This window comes from Lathamus discolor, chromosome 13 (genome assembly GCF_037157495.1).
Source record: "Lathamus discolor isolate bLatDis1 chromosome 13, bLatDis1.hap1, whole genome shotgun sequence".
In the NCBI taxonomy this organism is placed as follows: Eukaryota; Metazoa; Chordata; class Aves; order Psittaciformes; family Psittacidae; genus Lathamus; species Lathamus discolor.
This window is the reverse complement of record NC_088896.1, coordinates 6,247,993-6,265,600: the sequence shown is the minus strand read 5'-3', so window position 1 is coordinate 6,265,600 and position 17,608 is coordinate 6,247,993. Positions and strand designations below refer to the sequence as shown.

Genomic DNA, 17,608 nt, shown 5'->3' with positions numbered 1-17,608 from the left:
TGGTAAACAGATCGGACACCTGCACACATGATTAGTGTGATAAGGAATGAAGACCACTAGGGCTAACTCTTACCTACAACCACTATAGATCACAGAAGTACTCAGGGCTCTCCAGACCCAGTTCCAACACTGCAGATTAAGGTAAATCCCACAACAAGCAGCAGTAGAAGCACTCTTCTAGGCCAAAGAGAAATTTAGGGTCCAAGGTTTCAGCCCTTTCACTTAGGGGGATTCTATCTCTGGACTGATCTGTGTTTCCCTCCAGGAGGGATAAACCTGTGGACACACACTTTGCATGCAGTTAAAACTGCCCTTGGCTCCTTCACAGGGCTGAGGGAGGAGCAGGGCACAGGAATCAAAGCCTAGTGAGCAGAGAGCTAGCCCTGATCCAACACAGATCCAACACAGCCAGGACATGTCAGTGACCTACCTGCTCCTTTGTCATCTGCCACCCATGAATGGCCTTCAGAGCTCTCCCAGGGCCAGGGTGCCCGTTTATGGGCCTCAACTGCACAAAGATTTTAGTACGTGCTTCAAGTTGGAAGACTTGACCCTGTTTCTAGTTTCTTTGCTGTACCCTTTCGGGCTGTTACCTCTGATGACGTCTCACGCCATAAACACAGAAATGGCCCAAACCACACAGTTCAGGCTCATTTTCCAGAGCCCAGTCTTCACTTCTGATTAAAATACAGACTCCACACACTGCAAAGGAAGCCAGCACATCGTCTCCTAGTAGCACAAATCACTCCAGCATAAACTGAACAAGATTATAAACCTCTCTCTGGAAATAAACTAAGCAACCAAGTGCATGTTTCAGATAATCTTTATCTTTCTCTCTGTAGGTAAGCAAATAGTTTACAGTGCAAGTTGATTTCCACAGAACAAGTATCAGACTCCAAACACCAAGAAACAAAACAGAAAGGTTTCCAGAGGAACTCACAAAGAAACAAAGCGGAAAAGAGAGGACGGAAGAGATCATGAGAACCAGCAGATCCATGGGAGGGAAGAGGCAAGCACATGGGACACAGGATGCCCCATTCCAGCTGTGAGGTGCAAGTGCCACACAATCAGAGGCTGGCCCCACCAAATCACATTCTTATATATGAGAGAGATTCCAAGTAAAACAGAGACCTCACCCTGTTTGCATCAGAGCAGGGATGAGGTCCAGGATGGAAGTAGTGCTGGATGGCAAAGTGGGCTGGGGATGGGAGCTGGGAGGGGGAAATGACCTCTCTCTGTTTCATGTATTTCTTATCCTTCAAGAAAACCATTCAGGTTTTATTTCAGCTTTCTACTGACAGCCCACTTCCAGTGCCCAGAGGAGGAAACCAACTGACTATAGGCCAGCAGCGCACTGGAGCAGCCCTCCCTCTAGGAGAGGACACTCACGTTGCTATCACGCTTGCTTTAAAACTCAGGCAAGGGTTACAAGTGTGTGCCATACCTGTCCCCTTTAACGTGTGAGACCTGTTCCCATGGAGTGATCTCACCTCTGCCAAAGAGCTCATGGCCAGGTGATCCTCTCAAGAGCCTGAATACCAGAGCATCAAGGACTAAGCTTTGGTGGAGGGAAAAAGCTCTCAGTTTATGACAGGACCCCTCACATTTCATTGTCTAAAGACCACGCAGACCCAAAGCAACAGCCTCTCCCAGCAGAACATAAAATGCAACTCAAACCCAAGGATGTCTCCACCTACCCCATGCTGCTGAACCAAAGCCAGCAAGAGTGGGTCTCCCACTAATTCCACTTCTGGCTTCCAAGATTTCACATGCTTGGGACCCAGTACATTCAAGATGTGATAACTTGGTCACTAGCAAAACGCCCTGAAGAACTGAACTTTTGCCTCAGCACTCTCCACTCCCTACTGACATGGAGATGCTTTTCCTCCTACAACTTCCAGATTCCTCCTACAACTTCCCTGAGTGTTTCCCTCAAACCCCTGCCTTAACCAGTAGTGTGCAAAAGACCCTTCCACTCCCTGCATTGCATCAGCCTGCCAGGCAAAGATGGAAGGATATGGTTCCCTTCAAACCCAGGTGAAACTGTCCCTCCAGTCAACAGAAGAAGACTAAAGGAGTTTAACAGTCACGTCTCTTCTTGCTCTCACTGAGCCAGTCCCTTCCTCCCTATGTGCTCACACAGATTAAGCAGAGCTTTCCAAAGTGGCACACACTCCACTGCAGCAGCCCATCATGAAGGACAGGCTGCTGGGCCTGGAAGCCAAGGCAAAACTTCTCCTGCCACACCAAAGCACCAGCTCCTATGGAAACTTCTTAAGCAGCTTTCCAGGAAAGGAGTAGAGAGATTCAGAGCTAAGACACAAAGTTTTCCTTCAGCTACTTCTCCTTTCATTGGGATGGGATAACTTCCCTACCAATATGCAACTGAGACCAGGGAGACACCTGCAGCCAGAAGGGATGCCCCGGAAACTGTGGAGCCACATGAAAGTAACTGCAGTTTCCAAACCCCATCTCCTGCAGGAATAGCAGCTTCTCCCTTGCACCCAATTTACAGCTAGTCTTATTCGATCACATGCTGACTCTGACCAAGGCAAGGACAGGGTCAGATTGGTTTCCAAACCACATCCAGGAGCAGAAGAGTAACAGAAGAGCTAAGTACAACCTGATTTCTAGTGCAACCACAACAATGCACAACCCCTTAGATATCTTTCACTCAAGGTTCCTGGTGGAGGGTGAGGGAAGAGAAGTGAGCTGGGGGGAGGGATGTCCAAGCAGGTCTCAGTTAAAGCTTTAAATGACAGGGAGGTAAATGAAGTGATTGTCCTTTTGGTCTCTCAGCTGGATGTGAAATGCAGGAATAGCTGTGATGAAGCAGCACACAGCAGTCCTTAGATCCAGTGTGTTTCTCTTCATAGAGGTAAGTGCTCTCTTAGACCCGCTGAATTTCAAACAGCTTCACATCCGTGTCATACCAAATAGGGGGATCCACATTCCTGAGAGAGAAAGACAAGAGCTACTTTAGTCTCTGTGACCAGGTACATGGAATGCAAATCTCACAGCTAAGATTACAGGAGCTGCCTACACAGAATGCCTTCTGCTTTGCAAAAGAGGAAATCACTGGCTGAAAGACAACGCACCTTAGAGGGATGACACTATCTACAACATCCCGCAAAGCCAGAGCTTTGCATTAAAACTCTGCACCATCCCCTCTAGGCAGTTTTTCTACTCCCTGCTGCTGCCAGCTCCCAGAACAGCTCCCTTCACTCAAACCAAGTTTTGGAGCAGCTGATTCACCCTGGCCTCTTCCAAGGGAATGATCTCTTTTCCCTCCTGCAAATATGAGACAACCCAGAGCTGGCCAAGCACATGCATTCTCTCTACAAGCCTCCCAAAAGTTCAGAAAAGACCAAGTTAGGTTCCACAGAAGTGGGTTTACCTCAAATAAATAACTCCCCACATGTAGGTCCGGAACCACATGGCAGTGCCTGAGTTTGCCTGGTACTTGCGGATGAGGATGGGGTGAGGCACAGGCAGCAGCCCCACCAGTGTGCCATGCTGCAGGAACTTGAGGATCTCTGATTCATCAGTGAGACCTCTGCGAAGAGACAGATGAGGAACATCCTTAGCATGTCCCATAGACACCCCAAAACTGCTGCAGCACGAAGTATCAGGCTAAACACACACAGACACACAGCCAGCAATTGTGACCATCAAGAACACACACTGTCTTTGCTGTAAAAAGAAGTTGAGAAGGGATCAAACAAGAAGCTTGGCAAGCAAAATAACATCTCCTCTGCTTGAGACCATGATGCTCTCAATTAGACTTTACAAGGTTTCCCCCAGAAGCACTCCAAACTCTGCCAACCTCACATTCCTCTTGACACACTGCACAGCCCTCGCCCTCCAAAGATGTACTTACTTGTCAATGCAGATCTTCTCTACCTGAGGGACCAGCACCTGCAGGAGCCGCATGATTGTCTGCAGGGGAAGCTTTGACTTCCAAGACATCACCTGTGAGTAGGAAAGCCCGCAGGGAAATAAGGAATTTATCTATGGTTATCTCCATAATCTCTACAACAAATGAGGTTTACAAAAAGCACAAAGGTGATGGATGAACTGAGTGCACAAGAGTACTACAATATGAGCCACTCAATGAAACTAACAGGGCATTGGCTTAAATCAGGTAAAGCAAAAGATGGTGATAAACTTCTGGAGCTTGGACCCCAAGTCAAAGACATTCCCCATGGGAAAGTGCTCCTGTGGGGAGTCTTTCAGGCAGGAGAAGCTGATGATGTGTGTGGCATTTCTGCCCCAATTCTCGTCCTCTGTCCACATTCCCTTACCCAGTCAGGAGTTGGGGTCCACTGCCCACTGGAGGATGCACTGGAGAGACGCCTTCGATCCCGCCGGGGGTATGATGCCTCCTGGCAATAAATAGGATTTTGTAACACACCAAATCAACCAACAGCAAGTCACAGTTTAGAGCAAGAAATACACCCATGTCCTGCTGACTTCCCCCCAGCTTTCCCAGAGGAGTTCTGGGAAACACAGCTCAGCCTGTCCATAGAACAGACCAAACCCACCAGACCTTCCATAACCAAACCCATATGCTTTGACCCAGAGAGTGGCAATTTGATGGGGTTAAGCTGCAGGACCCTCTGGCAAGGTCACAACTGCTGACACTGTTGGAACAATCCACAGTGGGAACTTAAAGTAGGACTGACAAAGCCTGTCCAGGCACAGTGCCCTCTTCTAGCACAGAGACTGAACAGCTGAGGACCACAGCTTTACAGACCTCTGTCTACTGAGTATCTCTGGTGCCCATCATGGAATTAACAAGTGGTTTTCCAAGGATGGGCTCAGAAACTCCTACCTAACAATCCTTCTCCTTAAGGAATGACACACTCATGCCCCCAGACATGAACACCATCACCAGGCACTTTTGGGAAAGTCCAAGACACAATTCTGTCTCATTGTTCTTCTTCCCATCAATCTGTTTGCATGTCTCTTATACAGCAGACATCAACATCCTGGTTTCACAGAATCACAGAATCCCAAGGGTTGGAAGGGACCTCAAAAGATCATCTAGTCCAACCCCCCCGCAAGAGCAGGGTAACCTACAGTAAATATTCACAGTGGGAAGAAAGGAAAAAACCCTTTAAAATCACTATTAAACTCCGCATGATATAAAAATGGAAAGGCTTTATCCTTTTGCAATGCATCCTGAACCATTCACTACTACCAAGTAACATCATCATTACTAGAGCTGACCTTTCTATAAAACAAATGGGAACAACACTTCCTTCAACAGCCACACGCATGGCTTCATTCATGCATCACCTTTGCAACCAGCCACAGCAGGCTTGGGGCAGATCTGTGCAGCAATGCACTGGAAGCTGACAGTGCTGTACCAGCCCTTTTCCGACTGGGAAACAGCTCAAGCTGGACAGAGAAGTAATGACCTGTGATTACGTTTCATGGACTACTGGAGGAAGACAAGCTTTCTTCAAGTTCTCAGCCAAGATCTCAATAACAACATAATTGTGTGCTTAAGACATCTTGCTAACCATGGGCCTTCACCAAGAAAGGCTAGGAAAGGCAAATGAAACTGGTGCTGGGATATTCAGTAATTCAGTTCATTCAAAGCCTAAACAGCAATATTACCTTGCAGTGTTTGCAGCTACAACCCCTATCATTCTACCTGCTCACTTTCAGTGCTGAGCCCTCATCAAGCTTCTAAAAATAAATTCATAAAGGCATAAAACCCTCTGATTTCCTGCAGATGACCCCATCTCCTTCCTCTTTCTCCCTCCCTCTCCCACAGCCCTTGCCCCCCACAGCTGCCATCCAAACACTGGCAGCCAGCTGGCACATTTAGGAGAAGCAAGATGGAATTACATGGAAATATGAAGCTGTTGAACATTTCACAAGACACTTTTGACATGGTTATGGCTGATAATGGGAGAACATTCAAACAGATAAAGGAAGGAAATCAAATCAGTCATAAGCGTGGGTATCCTATAATTTATATAGTATCTTTTATTCATTTATATTAAAGAAGCAGGTTGGGGCACAGAAGGAAGGCAATGGTCACATAGTCTGAAACACCACTACCCTTGGAGACGGATGTGTGCTGCCTAAAGTGCCATTTGATAGCAGTGATGATTCTCCCCATATCATAGAGTAACAGACTGGTCTGGGTTGGGAAGGACCTTAAGATCATCCGGTTCCAGCCCCCTGCCACAGGCAGGGACACCTTCCACTAGAGCAGGTTGCTCCAAGCCCCTGTGTGCAACCTGGCCTTGAACACTGCCAGGGATGGGGCAGCTACAGCTTCTCTGGGCACCCTGTGCCAGCTCCTCAGCACCCTCACAGTAAAGAGGCTGCTCCACTGAAATGGTTGTTATGTAGCTCTTGATAGGGAAAGCCATCAAATGCCAGACAGCTGACATCGCCACCAGAGCCAGCACAGCCTTCATTCACAGACCACAGAGCCTTTGTCCCATCCATATGGCCACTCTGAGAGCAGCACCTCAGCCAAGCCCTCATGGGAACACACTGTTCACAGCACCAGCCTGCCAGAAGATTCTGGCAGAGCTCTGCATCCCAGAAAGAAGGGAGAGGAGAAAGCAACAGTAGTCAGAACCTGAGCTGAAAGCCTCCAGATCAGGAATAGATCCCTTTACAATTACACACTACCTGCTCAGGAGCTTTCATGGTGCTGAAAGCTCTCTCTTCTGGTGTCCCAGCTTTTGTGTCACCAGCACAGATTTGAAACACCCACCATGATGCAACAGGACTTCTGAACCACGGTGTTTTCCAGCAGCGTGCACACGTGCATATTGCATCTAATGGGATGTTTTTATTCAATGGGCCAACCAGACCTCTCCTTCCCAGGCCCCCATTTAGTCCATGTCACACCCCAGCCCCTCCCTGCACACCAGATTGTCCAGCCTTACCCCGCTCCAGGGCTCCCCATCACTCACAGCTGAGGATGGGTTACCCTCTGGTGATGACTGTAAAGACTCAGGCTCCAGTGAACGCATGGTCCCATCCTCCGAGACCTGTGACTTCTCTGTCAGCTTGTCAATTCCTGTGTTCAAAAGAGACAAAGCTCAGGAACACAATTGAATATACATAAAAGCAAGGGGTTCTTCTTTTGTCCTACCATGCACAGACACCCTATGCATTTGCTAGCAACCAAATCTCTCTCCTTTCAACAGAAAAGCAAGATCTAGCCTTGATTTCACTATCCCAAAGGAATCCATTTGTCCCTGAGAAAATGCTCCTGATTAAAGAGGAGCAGAGGTTCGCATGGATAGAGTTAAACTGAGGCAAAAGGTCAAGGTTAGGACAAATGGCCACGTGAACATTAAGTCTGAGAGGAGAGAAGCTCAAAGCAGTTTACTTTAACTTGTTTGTGATCAGCCTGGGCAAACTGATGTGAAACTCAGACAAAAGGCAGTAAGTCAGTCACAGATGTAAACTCTTAATCTCTCCCACACCCAGTGAAAGGGTGAGTCCACACCGTATCTCCCAGAGGAAACAAACCTCTCTCCTGTTACAAAGGTAAACTACAGCTGACCTGGCGTAGCCACCAAACTTGTCTTCAGTGTCCCTGGCTCTGCAGGGGCAGCAGGACGGGAGCCTTCCATGGAGACCCCTTCCTGGGAGTTGGTGCGAGAAATAGGCTCTGGAGTCCTCTTCTTGCGCTGCAGCCCCTTCTGGATGGCCTGTGCGTCTGTGGGCAGGTTGGCCAGCTGGTGAAACACATTCCGCTTCCGGATAACAGCATAGACCAAATTGGAGTTTCCTGGCAATCCAAGCAACAAAATGAAGCAGAGAAATAAGACTCAAAGAGCTCTGCCAATACAGTACAGCTCACTGGGGACATGAATCGTGATTGTGGAGACCCTGCAAGCTCAGACAGCCATGCTTCCACCCACAAAGGCAATAGCACAAGGAAGAAAGTAGAGCTCAATATCCTCTTATCCCTTACAAAGTAGTACTGTAAATTCAGTGAAATCCTTCCTAGGCTGGAAGGCTGACAAGAAACGGCTTAGAAACTGTCATTCAAACAACTGAGAGGAAAAAGGAGAGTGTAAATCACACATTAGCACCTCTTTTGAAAGATATGGTTATGAGACAAGATCCAATATTCCTCCAGCTTCAAAAAGAGCTCACAAAACACATCAGCAGCATTGCATTTGATGAGAAACAGGCTTGAAATATCAAAGCCAAAAGACCAGAATTCTTACTGCCTGCAAGGTGGCAGAGAACAGAATGAAACCATCCCCTAATATAAAACACAAAACAGCTGCAAAGGCTGCTTTAGGATCTAGCAACCACCACTTGCAAGATTTCCATCAGGGCAGCAAAATGGGCACTCCTGAGTTGCAGCTTTAAAGCAAAGCATGACATTTGAAGCAGTTTAAAAGACCTCACTATTATTTCTTTGAGGTAAACGACTATCATGCAGTTAAGAGGCATTTCCTGGAATGGCAGCAAGTGCCAGACTTTGTCTGGATGAGGCTGTTTGGTCTTTAGCTCCAGTGACTTGCTAAATCAGAACCAAGAGGCACTTTTAAATGTTTAAGGAGATGGCAGTTGGTCTGCCCCTCATCTACATTGCTGAGCAACATGAGCACTTTCACAGCAGCATCCAGCCAGTCACACCTTAAGTGTTTCACACTCACTTTCCCTTCTTCTTTCCCTCTAACCCAGCTCATCTTCTGGTCTTCAAGAGATTGAGGTTTTGCTAAGCATTAGCTGCCATCCCATTTTGCTCTAACCTGATCTGTCTGGGTCAGCACCCAACACTGATTACCTCCTAATTCAGCTTCCCAATCCCAGGCAAGTCTCTGTGTAGCTTCCCTCATCTGTTTGGACTTTCTCTGTCATTCCATCTCACATTCTCTTGGACTAAACTAGTGCAAACCAATTGAACACAGCGGCCAGTCTTACCATCAAACTGGTACTGAATGATGTTGTTGAAGACTTCCAGCAAGAAGAAAACAAGGTGGTGGTTCTGGACAGCAGAGAACAGGAACCAGGTGGTGGAAAAAGCCTCCAGGAGATGCAGTAACTTGTTAGCAGCCACCATGGAGAGAGACTTCAGGTATGGAGACACTGTAAAGGCAAACAAATTCAAACTGGAGAACTGAGGTACATTTATTCACATAAATACACCTCTAAAAATGTTGGTTTTACCACCTTCCCATCTTGCCCTTCTGGGAAAGCCTCACGGAAGAGCTGAGCCCAACAAGGTTCCACAGAAATATTTTCAGTTAGAAAAAAAGTCAACATAAAACCCTAGTAAAAGCAAACATTTGTGCTTTTAGAGGCTCTTGGGTAGTTTTACACCAGCAGCATCGCTACTGGCACACCTCCTGAAAAGATGACACAACTGGAGCCACCGGCTAAGCCCCAGGGAAGCCACTGCCACCGTGGGGAGGTGGCACTCCCTGCTGGAAAGGGATGGCACTACCAACCACCCTCACCAGACCTACTGGCAAATGCCCCCCTGCCAGCCCCGAGGGGCTCCAGGGATGCTGCTGTCCCACCCTCTGCCCCATCTGAGTTCAGACAATACTCTGCAGACAGGTCTGGTCTGCAGCTGGCACCTCCAGCAGCAGTCACTGACACTGGTCAGTGTTAGTGGACACAGGTAGGAGCACAGGAAGAGGGGAGTGAGGGTGTCCCCTTTGTAGGCTGTGGGTCCACACTCAGGCAGCACTTACCATTCACCACTATGGTGAGCAGGCAATCAAAGAGAGGCTGCAACCGCTGGTGCCCACTAGTGATGATCTTGTGAAAGACCTATGGCAAAGAAAGAGCTCTTGAGCAAGGTGGCACCTTACTGAAAGCACCCTCTCAACCAAAACCAGTGCCACCCCCACACTAATCACTTCCTGACACCATTCCTGCCTAGGCAGGGCCCTGCACACACCACAATTACACAGGTGGGGAATGCTGCTCTCACTGTAGGCTCGCGCTTCAGGAGTACAAGCTTTCATTTACAAGGAATCCTCTGGGGATGTGATTAGGGCTCTACAACACTGCAAACAGAAACTGACAGTCAGCTATTCCAAAACACACAGGCAGCCCAAGACAGAAATTAACCACCAAGAAGGAACATCATCACCGCGAATGGATGGTGATTCTGAACCCTAACAATAGCTGCTTGAAATGCCACAGAACAAATCACTCCACATTTGGTTTTAGTGCAAACTTCTAACTCAAATATTTGTCCTATTTTTCTTAACTATAACCTCAGACACGGGAGATTTGACATTCCCAATCTTGGCCTTCCCACCTCTAACCGGCATGCCTGCAGAAAAGGCCTGCAGCAGAACAGAAAATACAGAGATGATAGGAGAGTAATGGAATGTAATAGCAAAACACATGGCATCAACAGTTCTGGTGGGCACATTTCTCCCAGCTCTTTGTAATGGGAAACTCCTTTTGCAGGTTTATCAGAATCTGCTGAGAGATTCGCCTCTGGCAAACAAGCATGAACATGACAGGAAGGTAGTACCACCAGCTGAGGCTGGCACTACCAAACCCAAAGCTGTAGGGTTCAGCTTGGTATCACCAAGTTGTACCCACTCGGGCAGATGCGCTCCACACAACTCTGGGACACAGACAGCAATGCAGTCAGATCTCCTGCCTTCCCCACCCATGATCAAGTCTCGTAGAGGACATGCACCCATTCCATTCATTCCACTCCCAGAGTCCTTTAGACACCAGTCCAGCGCTATCCGGGATCCTATTCTTTGGGATCATCTCATGCAAATGGAATTGTACCCTGCCAGGCACACTACCTCAGGTTAACAATGTGCAAAGATCCCACCAGTGCTTGGATGCATCCCACATGCTTTCTAGCTACTCAGTGGGTTGTGAATCTAGGAAGGCCAAGTATATGGGAGGAGAAAAGAGGACACTTATTTGTGGAGGTATGCAACAGGAGTTAGGAAGGACAGAAAAGAACTGCTGGAGCTATACTCACTATGATGAGCAGATCTGCATGTGTCCCTGTGAAGACAGGGATGTCCATAGGCACTCGTACAGAATAGGGCTTGTTCAGTCGAACCCCAAAGTTACGCTCCCCACTGAGAAGCAGGAGGATGAAGACCCCAATGTGCATCAAGCCCACTCGTGCTGCAGGCAAAAACACATCACAGTGAGGCCAGTGGACTCCTGAAGGCAGAAGGCAGTGAGGAGAGGGGAGAAACACTATGGGACTGAAAGAGAAACTGCACAGACCAGACCATCCTGACAAGGGACACCCCATACAGAGCTCCCCCTGCTGCCAGTACCAGTGCCCTTCCCAAACACATCTATGGGGCCAATAGAGTGTTAAGCCTTGGATAAATTATGGTTTTCCTCATTATGTTCTTGATGTAAACCCATCACCATAGTAAGATAGATCTGAAGTCCTTCCACTACGCAGTGATGGAGTTATGCCCAATTTATTCCCAAGGCAAGAGCAGATTCCTCATTTCTCTCTCTCAGAGACAGTTTTCAACACAAGGACTCAAAATGAGTTAACATGCTAAGGATCTCCCTTCCGTGTTGTGGCATAGATCTTGTCCTGCTTCTAGACACTAAAACCCAGCTATCTGAACCACTCTACCATTCCAGAAGGCTAGAAACATGCACTTAAGATGCTGTTGCATCTAAGTGGTAGGGAGGAAGCATCTTAAATCATTCTAGCTCAATTGTCAAGCACTGTTAGTCCCAAATACTGAAAATAACCAACTTACACTGGTCTGCTCTGGCATCATTGAGAAAATACAAGATTGGGACAAGGATGTCCAACACATCGCTGCTCTTCAGCACAAAGAAGAGGAATTTCTGGAAGAAAGGGCAGGATTTCAGACCATCATAAGCAGATTTGATTTTCTGCAGCATCTGCAGGCCTCAGGACAGGTAGCCTCAAGCTAATAAATCTCTCAGGACCATTAGAAAGGCTGATGTATGCATCAGCTCTTCAACTCCTGTTATTTGTAGTTATAATAACACCTGCTCCAGCATTTTCCTCAAGCACTGACCTTCAGGAGCTGCAGTCTCTCTCATAAGCTGTCCCTATACCCAGACCCCCCTTACCCCATGCAGCCTGGAGCAGTGCTGCTGATCAGAGTCACTGCTCACTGCCTGCCCACAGCCCTTCACCACACTCTGGGCAACAGGCAAGGTGGGGCAAAGCTCAGCAAGAAGCAGATCCACACCTTGTTGAAGTCACAGAGTTTCCAGAAGAGGACGAGGAGTTCCTGATGGAATTGGATCTTCTTGGCAGAGTTTGGCAGGTAGGTCTGGACCAGCGGGTTTGATAACAAGCGCGCCACTCCTTTGAGGATGAACTGGAAATCCTGCCAAGGGACCAGGAAAGAGGCTGTGGTGAGCCCAGGGCTAATGCAATCATCGTGAAAGCAGTCAGGAAACAGTTCAGGACAGGAGCACGTTACCTCCTCTCGGTGTATCCTTGAGAGGTAATTCACAAACAGATTGTCTGGTCCAGGAGGCTGCATGCAAAGAAAAGGAGTGAAACACTTAATGGCAACAAGGATTATTCAGGAAGGCAAAGTGTAACTGGGGCTAATGTCTCTTTTCAGCCTTCCACTCTGAAGAATCCCATTTTAAATGCGAGGAGACAGAGTACCTCAGGGAACACTAAAGTCAGGGGCTTTTCACTTATATGCTCCTGATTCAAGTTAGTGACCAAAGCCTAATGGTTTGGTCATGTACAGCTGCTTAGTGACCTACAGGAAAGAAGCAGAGGCAGCAGCCTGCAAGGGGAGGAGTGGTGCAGGGCTCTGCAGGTCAACTTTCAATACAAGCTGCTGCTAGACCACTACAGGGAGTTCAAATACAGCTCCCAGTCTCACTCACATCCACATCATCCATGGCCGTGCCAGTGGTGGTGCCATCCACAGTGGGACTTGAACTGGTGGAGCTGTCATAGTCCAGAGTGACAATCAGCACCTGGGCTGCCTCCTCCACCAGGGGCTCGCGGTAGTCCGAGAAAAGCAGGTGGTTATAGGGAATCCCATATCCCACCGGATCGTAGGCACAGACGACGTTCAGGAGCGAGGTGAAGAGTGGGAGCGCGTGTCTGAGGGGAAGGAAACATTAGAAGAAGGCAGAAGCAGGAAGAAAAAGGAGCTGCCTTGGGGAGGGACAGTCTGGGGTCATTACAAAACACAATCATCTTCTCTAACCTATGACAGTGCCCCAGGGACAAGAGCTGACACTCCAGCTCCCTGCTGGTGTCCTGGACTACATCTGAGAGGGAAAGCGGAGGTAAACAAGGCCGAGTGGCTTCCCAGAGGAATCCTGTGTAGTATTGTGTGAAGAGAAAAGGACTTCAAAGCTCTCTAGGCTCTGGAAAGACAAAATCGTCTGTCTTCAGCCAGGACTGCTCCGAGGGGAGCAACCCGAGGAGCTGGAAGTCCCATAGGAGATAATGTCACTAGAGGGCAGCATTCATACGCCACCAACACCAGACACTGCCCACACCAGTGCCACGACACCATCCTCAGGAAGGAACAAGGGTCTACAGGGAGCAGGATCTCTCATTTCCCCCAGGACATGATCAGCCGGCATCAAACTCCAGTGAGCACCGTGCTCAGTCTCCCCTTCTGCTGCTGAGGAGCAATTCTCACTAAGCAGAGATGATAATGTGATGTACATACGATAGGGACAAATAAAAAGGACAACAGCCCCTCCATGTTGGAGGTAGCAAGTCTTATAGTGCCCCATCACCAACATACTCCATGGAAGAGATTTGAAGGTATTTCTCCCCTGGCACCCAGTCTCCACCTCTTCACCCTCACCTGTTCTCTGTAGAGCAGAAGAACTGCACCCAGGGGTTGGTGTTGCTGCTGTCCGAGGAGGGAGGCAGATACATGGCCTCAGAGAAACAGGTCAGCAGCAGCTTAAGCAGCTCTGTCCTGAAAGAAGAGAAGATGATCTTAAGGTGCTTTCCAACCCTAACTAGTCTATGATTCTATAAGAAGCTGAGGCCTGCATCTATTCAGGAGCAGGGACTGGGTGCAGGAAGCACCAACAGCAGAACATAAGGAAAGCTCAGTCCCATTTAGAAAGCTCTCACCATAGGGAGCTAAGCCTATTCCATTTCATAAGCAGTATTGTTGTCACTGGTGCAAAGCTCAGCAGAATTGCAGCCTCATGAAGAGGAAATACAGTACAGAGCTGCTAGGCATTCTCAAAGCAGCAGTGTTCTGCCAGTTTCTGTTGCAGACACCCTGACTCTCATATCATACTACACAAAGCTATTCAAAGGGTCAGCTGTTTTTTATTTCCTCTGTTGCCAGTCCTGTTAGCTCCTTTTAGAGCAAGCAGAAAGCCCCTCGGGAATCACAGACACCCAAGGAGACAAGGAGAACCCATTTCCCCCACATCCCCCTCTCCTGAACACAGCCTCTTTTCCCTTCTGCCTTTGCAGCCCTCTTACCTATTCAAGTCATGGATGTAGTTAGGCTGTGGAGAATGAGCAAAGCCCACTCCTGCCTCCCAGATGTACTCACAGCTATCGATGGAGTGGATATCTTCTGCTGTGTCCTGTAGAAGAAACAAGAGGTTGGACTACAAAAGGCAAGAGCCAGAGCTGACAGCACTAGTGGTACCCAAGGCAGTTCAGCCCCTCTATTCAGCAGTACCAAAGAAACCAGAAGAGAAGCATCCATACACTGACTGTACATACCAGCATCACCCAGGGAGCACCCCAGAGAGAGGGCCTCATCTTCAACATGCACTGAGCACCATGTAGAATGAGGCCTTTCCTCTAGCATGCTAAGGTACAGTGCCAGCAACCTCTGCTGGGAAGGGTCACCTGATGACAAAGGATCCAAACTATGTTCTGCTCTCCTTACAGGATGCATCACCATCTCCCCTCCTCCCCATCTCATGAAATACAGACCAAGTCAGGGTTTTTCCTGTGCAGATCAACAGCACCACACAGGGTGCTGCTTGACATCTTAACCCTACCTCAGGGCACATCATGTGGAGTTTACCCACACAATGGTGGCTCACAGTGGCTGTACCCCTAAGACAGGAGAAGCAGTAAATTAACCCTCATGTATAACAGAAGCAGGTATGGCTGTGACTTGCTTTCAGAGGGGAAAGCAAGAAGGTGACTGCAAATAAGTTATTTCTCCCAATGAGAACCCTCCCAGTCCCTTGACAGCCGCTGGCATGACTCCCAGACTCTTGCTTTGCAACCTGAGGAGATGAACCACAGCAGTTTGCCCTTCTTTGTCACTGTTGAAGCAGCTCTGCTGCCATTGAAAACCACCTGCCAACCCTCCAGGAACCACCGGGAGCAAGGGCCCAGATGAATATGTTTGTATCAAGTGCACTTGGCACACTTTGGCTGTCTCTTTTCTGGGGTTTAATTAAGAAAATTCTATCTCCTGCCTTTTTTCCTCCCTGCACTTAGGGAAAAGAGATTAGAGGACTGCTTCTAATTGCTCTGGGTTCCCATAGCATCACCTCTCTCCCTTCCACAAAGGCAAGGCCTTCCTCAAGTCTTGAGGGCAACCAAGATGCTGGTGATGCCAGCATTACAGCAGATTCCCAGGCCCAACAAAGCAGGTGCTGATGTCTTCAGAGAGCTCAGGCTTTGCAAGTAAATGCTAAAACAGAGATGCAGCACTGTGCATGACAGAGGGAGCCCCAACTTCCAGCCCTAGTTACAGGCCTGATTTCAGTAGGAGGACAAACAGCAGAAGAGGAAGGGTCATCCCAGCTCTCCTTTGCCCATTCCCTCCCTAGTTCTTACGCTTCCTCTCAATTCTGCTTTAGCAACTATCCACCATGAACTGTCTCTGGGGCCACAAGTTGTTCTGCCATGAATATGAGGGGGCTGTACCCACCCCTCTGCTCTTAACCTGCAGTCAGACCAGATCCAGGGAGGGAAGAAGCTAGGCAAAGACTACAGAGGCTGCAGGCAGCAGACAGCTAACAGCAAGGAACACAAAGCACTCCTGATTCATTGTCTAGTTCAAGTTGTCCAGAGTCCTGGAACACCAGGCTGGCTGCTGCCAAGGGTGAAACCACACATACAGTGGGGACAGGGGGCTCTTCCAGGGAGAATTTCCCCCTTCATCCCTGGATTACAGATTTCAACTCTATTTCTAATTCCCAGAAACCTCAAGCAAGGAGTTTAGCACTCAGGTTTGTCAGGGGATCTTGCAGCCATCAAATACACGGTGGTGTAGAATGCTCATTTTTAATTTACTTCATAGCTATATCAAAAAGGAGGGCTGCCCACTTCTCTTTCTAGACTGGGCCTACAGTAAACACCACAGTCATTGGAAGGCAGGGAAGGAGATGCATCAGCATCTGTCCTTAGCACACCTGGTAAGACATCCCTGCTTCAGGGAACTCCTCCAAAGACAGTCACCATAAGGACCACAGCACATTTGTCTTTGCTGCAATGATGCAAAGAGGAAGAGAAGGTGGAAAGACACAACAATCTACTCATTCAGACCACAGCACCTGTGATCAAGCGAACAGCTGCTTCCTGCCCTATCTGGACTAAATTGCCAGTGAAAGAAGCAGTGCTAAATGTCTCTGGCAACAATAGAAGAGCGGTTGTTTGCCAGCACAAGCACCTTTCCATAGCATAGGGGTAGGTACAAGCCACTCCATTTGAGACTCATCCAGCTGCCTCAGAACATCTGTTTCAGAAGGTACAAACCCCACACAATGAACCCAAAATGTTGATAAGTATCAGTCACTGTGGGTTCAAGCTCAGCAACTCCCTATTTTCCTGCCTGCAGGTTTGCAGGGAGCTGCTGGGATTCTCCAGGAAATCCCCCCACCATGCAGCTAATCCACCTCTTATAACCTCTATAACCCTCTATAACCTCAACTTACCACTGTGCTCCTCCGGTGGCTCTGCACAGTGAAGTCAGGGCAGAAGAGCAGGTCTGTGACAGCAAGGAGCAGCGACTCAGCCAGGGGCCGGGCATTTTCATCATCTTCATCTCCCTGCAGGGAGAAACATGGAAGGGTGTTTTCAGCCCAGGTTAGCAAAGAGCACACAGGAACACCAGTGTAACACAGCAAGAGAAGATACACACCTCAGGAACACACAGGGAGGCAAGAAGTTACAAAGGAACAATAGGGACAAAGCCCAGCCTATACAGGAAAGAAATTCCCCCCTGGAAGGTGATGACTAAACAGGAATAAGCTCTTTAATGACACCAAACTGAGCAGACAGAGATGTTGGGGAAACAGAAGAGTAGCACTAGACCTTGCCAAGTGGAGATGCTTGACTTACTGGAGACAAAAGGAAAGGGAACCATTGACAGAGAAGTGGGTTTTACAGTCATAAAGGAGGGTGACTAGGATCGTGCACAGAGACAGCAATAGGAAGAAGCCAGCCAGCAGCAATAAGGTGTAAAACCCCTTGAAGTCCTACATGGGCAGCCCAGAACTGGAGGCGAAAGAACCAGGCAAGGGGCTGCCTAAACCTGCCATGGCAGAGGAAGCATGACAGCAGAGAGGATTTTGCCCTCTCCAGCATTCAAAGCAATCACTGGACTCATGCATGGCTACTCCTCTGCAGCCGTTGCCAAGGGAAACCTTCCCAGATCCTGCTTCTCAAAGAGCATCCTGG

The 17,608-nt window shown here is 48.4% G+C and overlaps 1 protein-coding gene across 2 annotated transcripts in view; it reads right to left on the bottom strand.

The window, feature by feature from the left end:
• Positions 1–805: 805 nt before the first annotated feature.
• The window catches only part of HID1 (HID1 domain containing), a 28,292-nt gene continuing 11,489 nt past the window's right edge, over positions 806–17,608 (bottom strand). For both annotated transcript variants that reach the window (XM_065693324.1, XM_065693325.1), the window contains 16 exons: positions 16,864–16,977; positions 14,438–14,544; positions 13,797–13,913; positions 12,853–13,075; positions 12,429–12,485; positions 12,192–12,332; positions 11,727–11,817; positions 10,970–11,121; positions 9,702–9,780; positions 8,926–9,090; positions 7,547–7,774; positions 6,921–7,054; positions 4,305–4,385; positions 3,881–3,972; positions 3,398–3,556; positions 806–2,954 (listed from right to left, as the gene is read on the bottom strand). In XM_065693324.1, the coding sequence (XP_065549396.1) occupies positions 2,891–2,954; positions 3,398–3,556; positions 3,881–3,972; positions 4,305–4,385; positions 6,921–7,054; positions 7,547–7,774; positions 8,926–9,090; positions 9,702–9,780; positions 10,970–11,121; positions 11,727–11,817; positions 12,192–12,332; positions 12,429–12,485; positions 12,853–13,075; positions 13,797–13,913; positions 14,438–14,544; positions 16,864–16,977 (2,004 nt within the window). In that variant the 3' untranslated portion in view covers positions 806–2,890. The remainder of the gene's footprint in view (positions 2,955–3,397; positions 3,557–3,880; positions 3,973–4,304; positions 4,386–6,920; positions 7,055–7,546; positions 7,775–8,925; positions 9,091–9,701; positions 9,781–10,969; positions 11,122–11,726; positions 11,818–12,191; positions 12,333–12,428; positions 12,486–12,852; positions 13,076–13,796; positions 13,914–14,437; positions 14,545–16,863; positions 16,978–17,608) is intronic.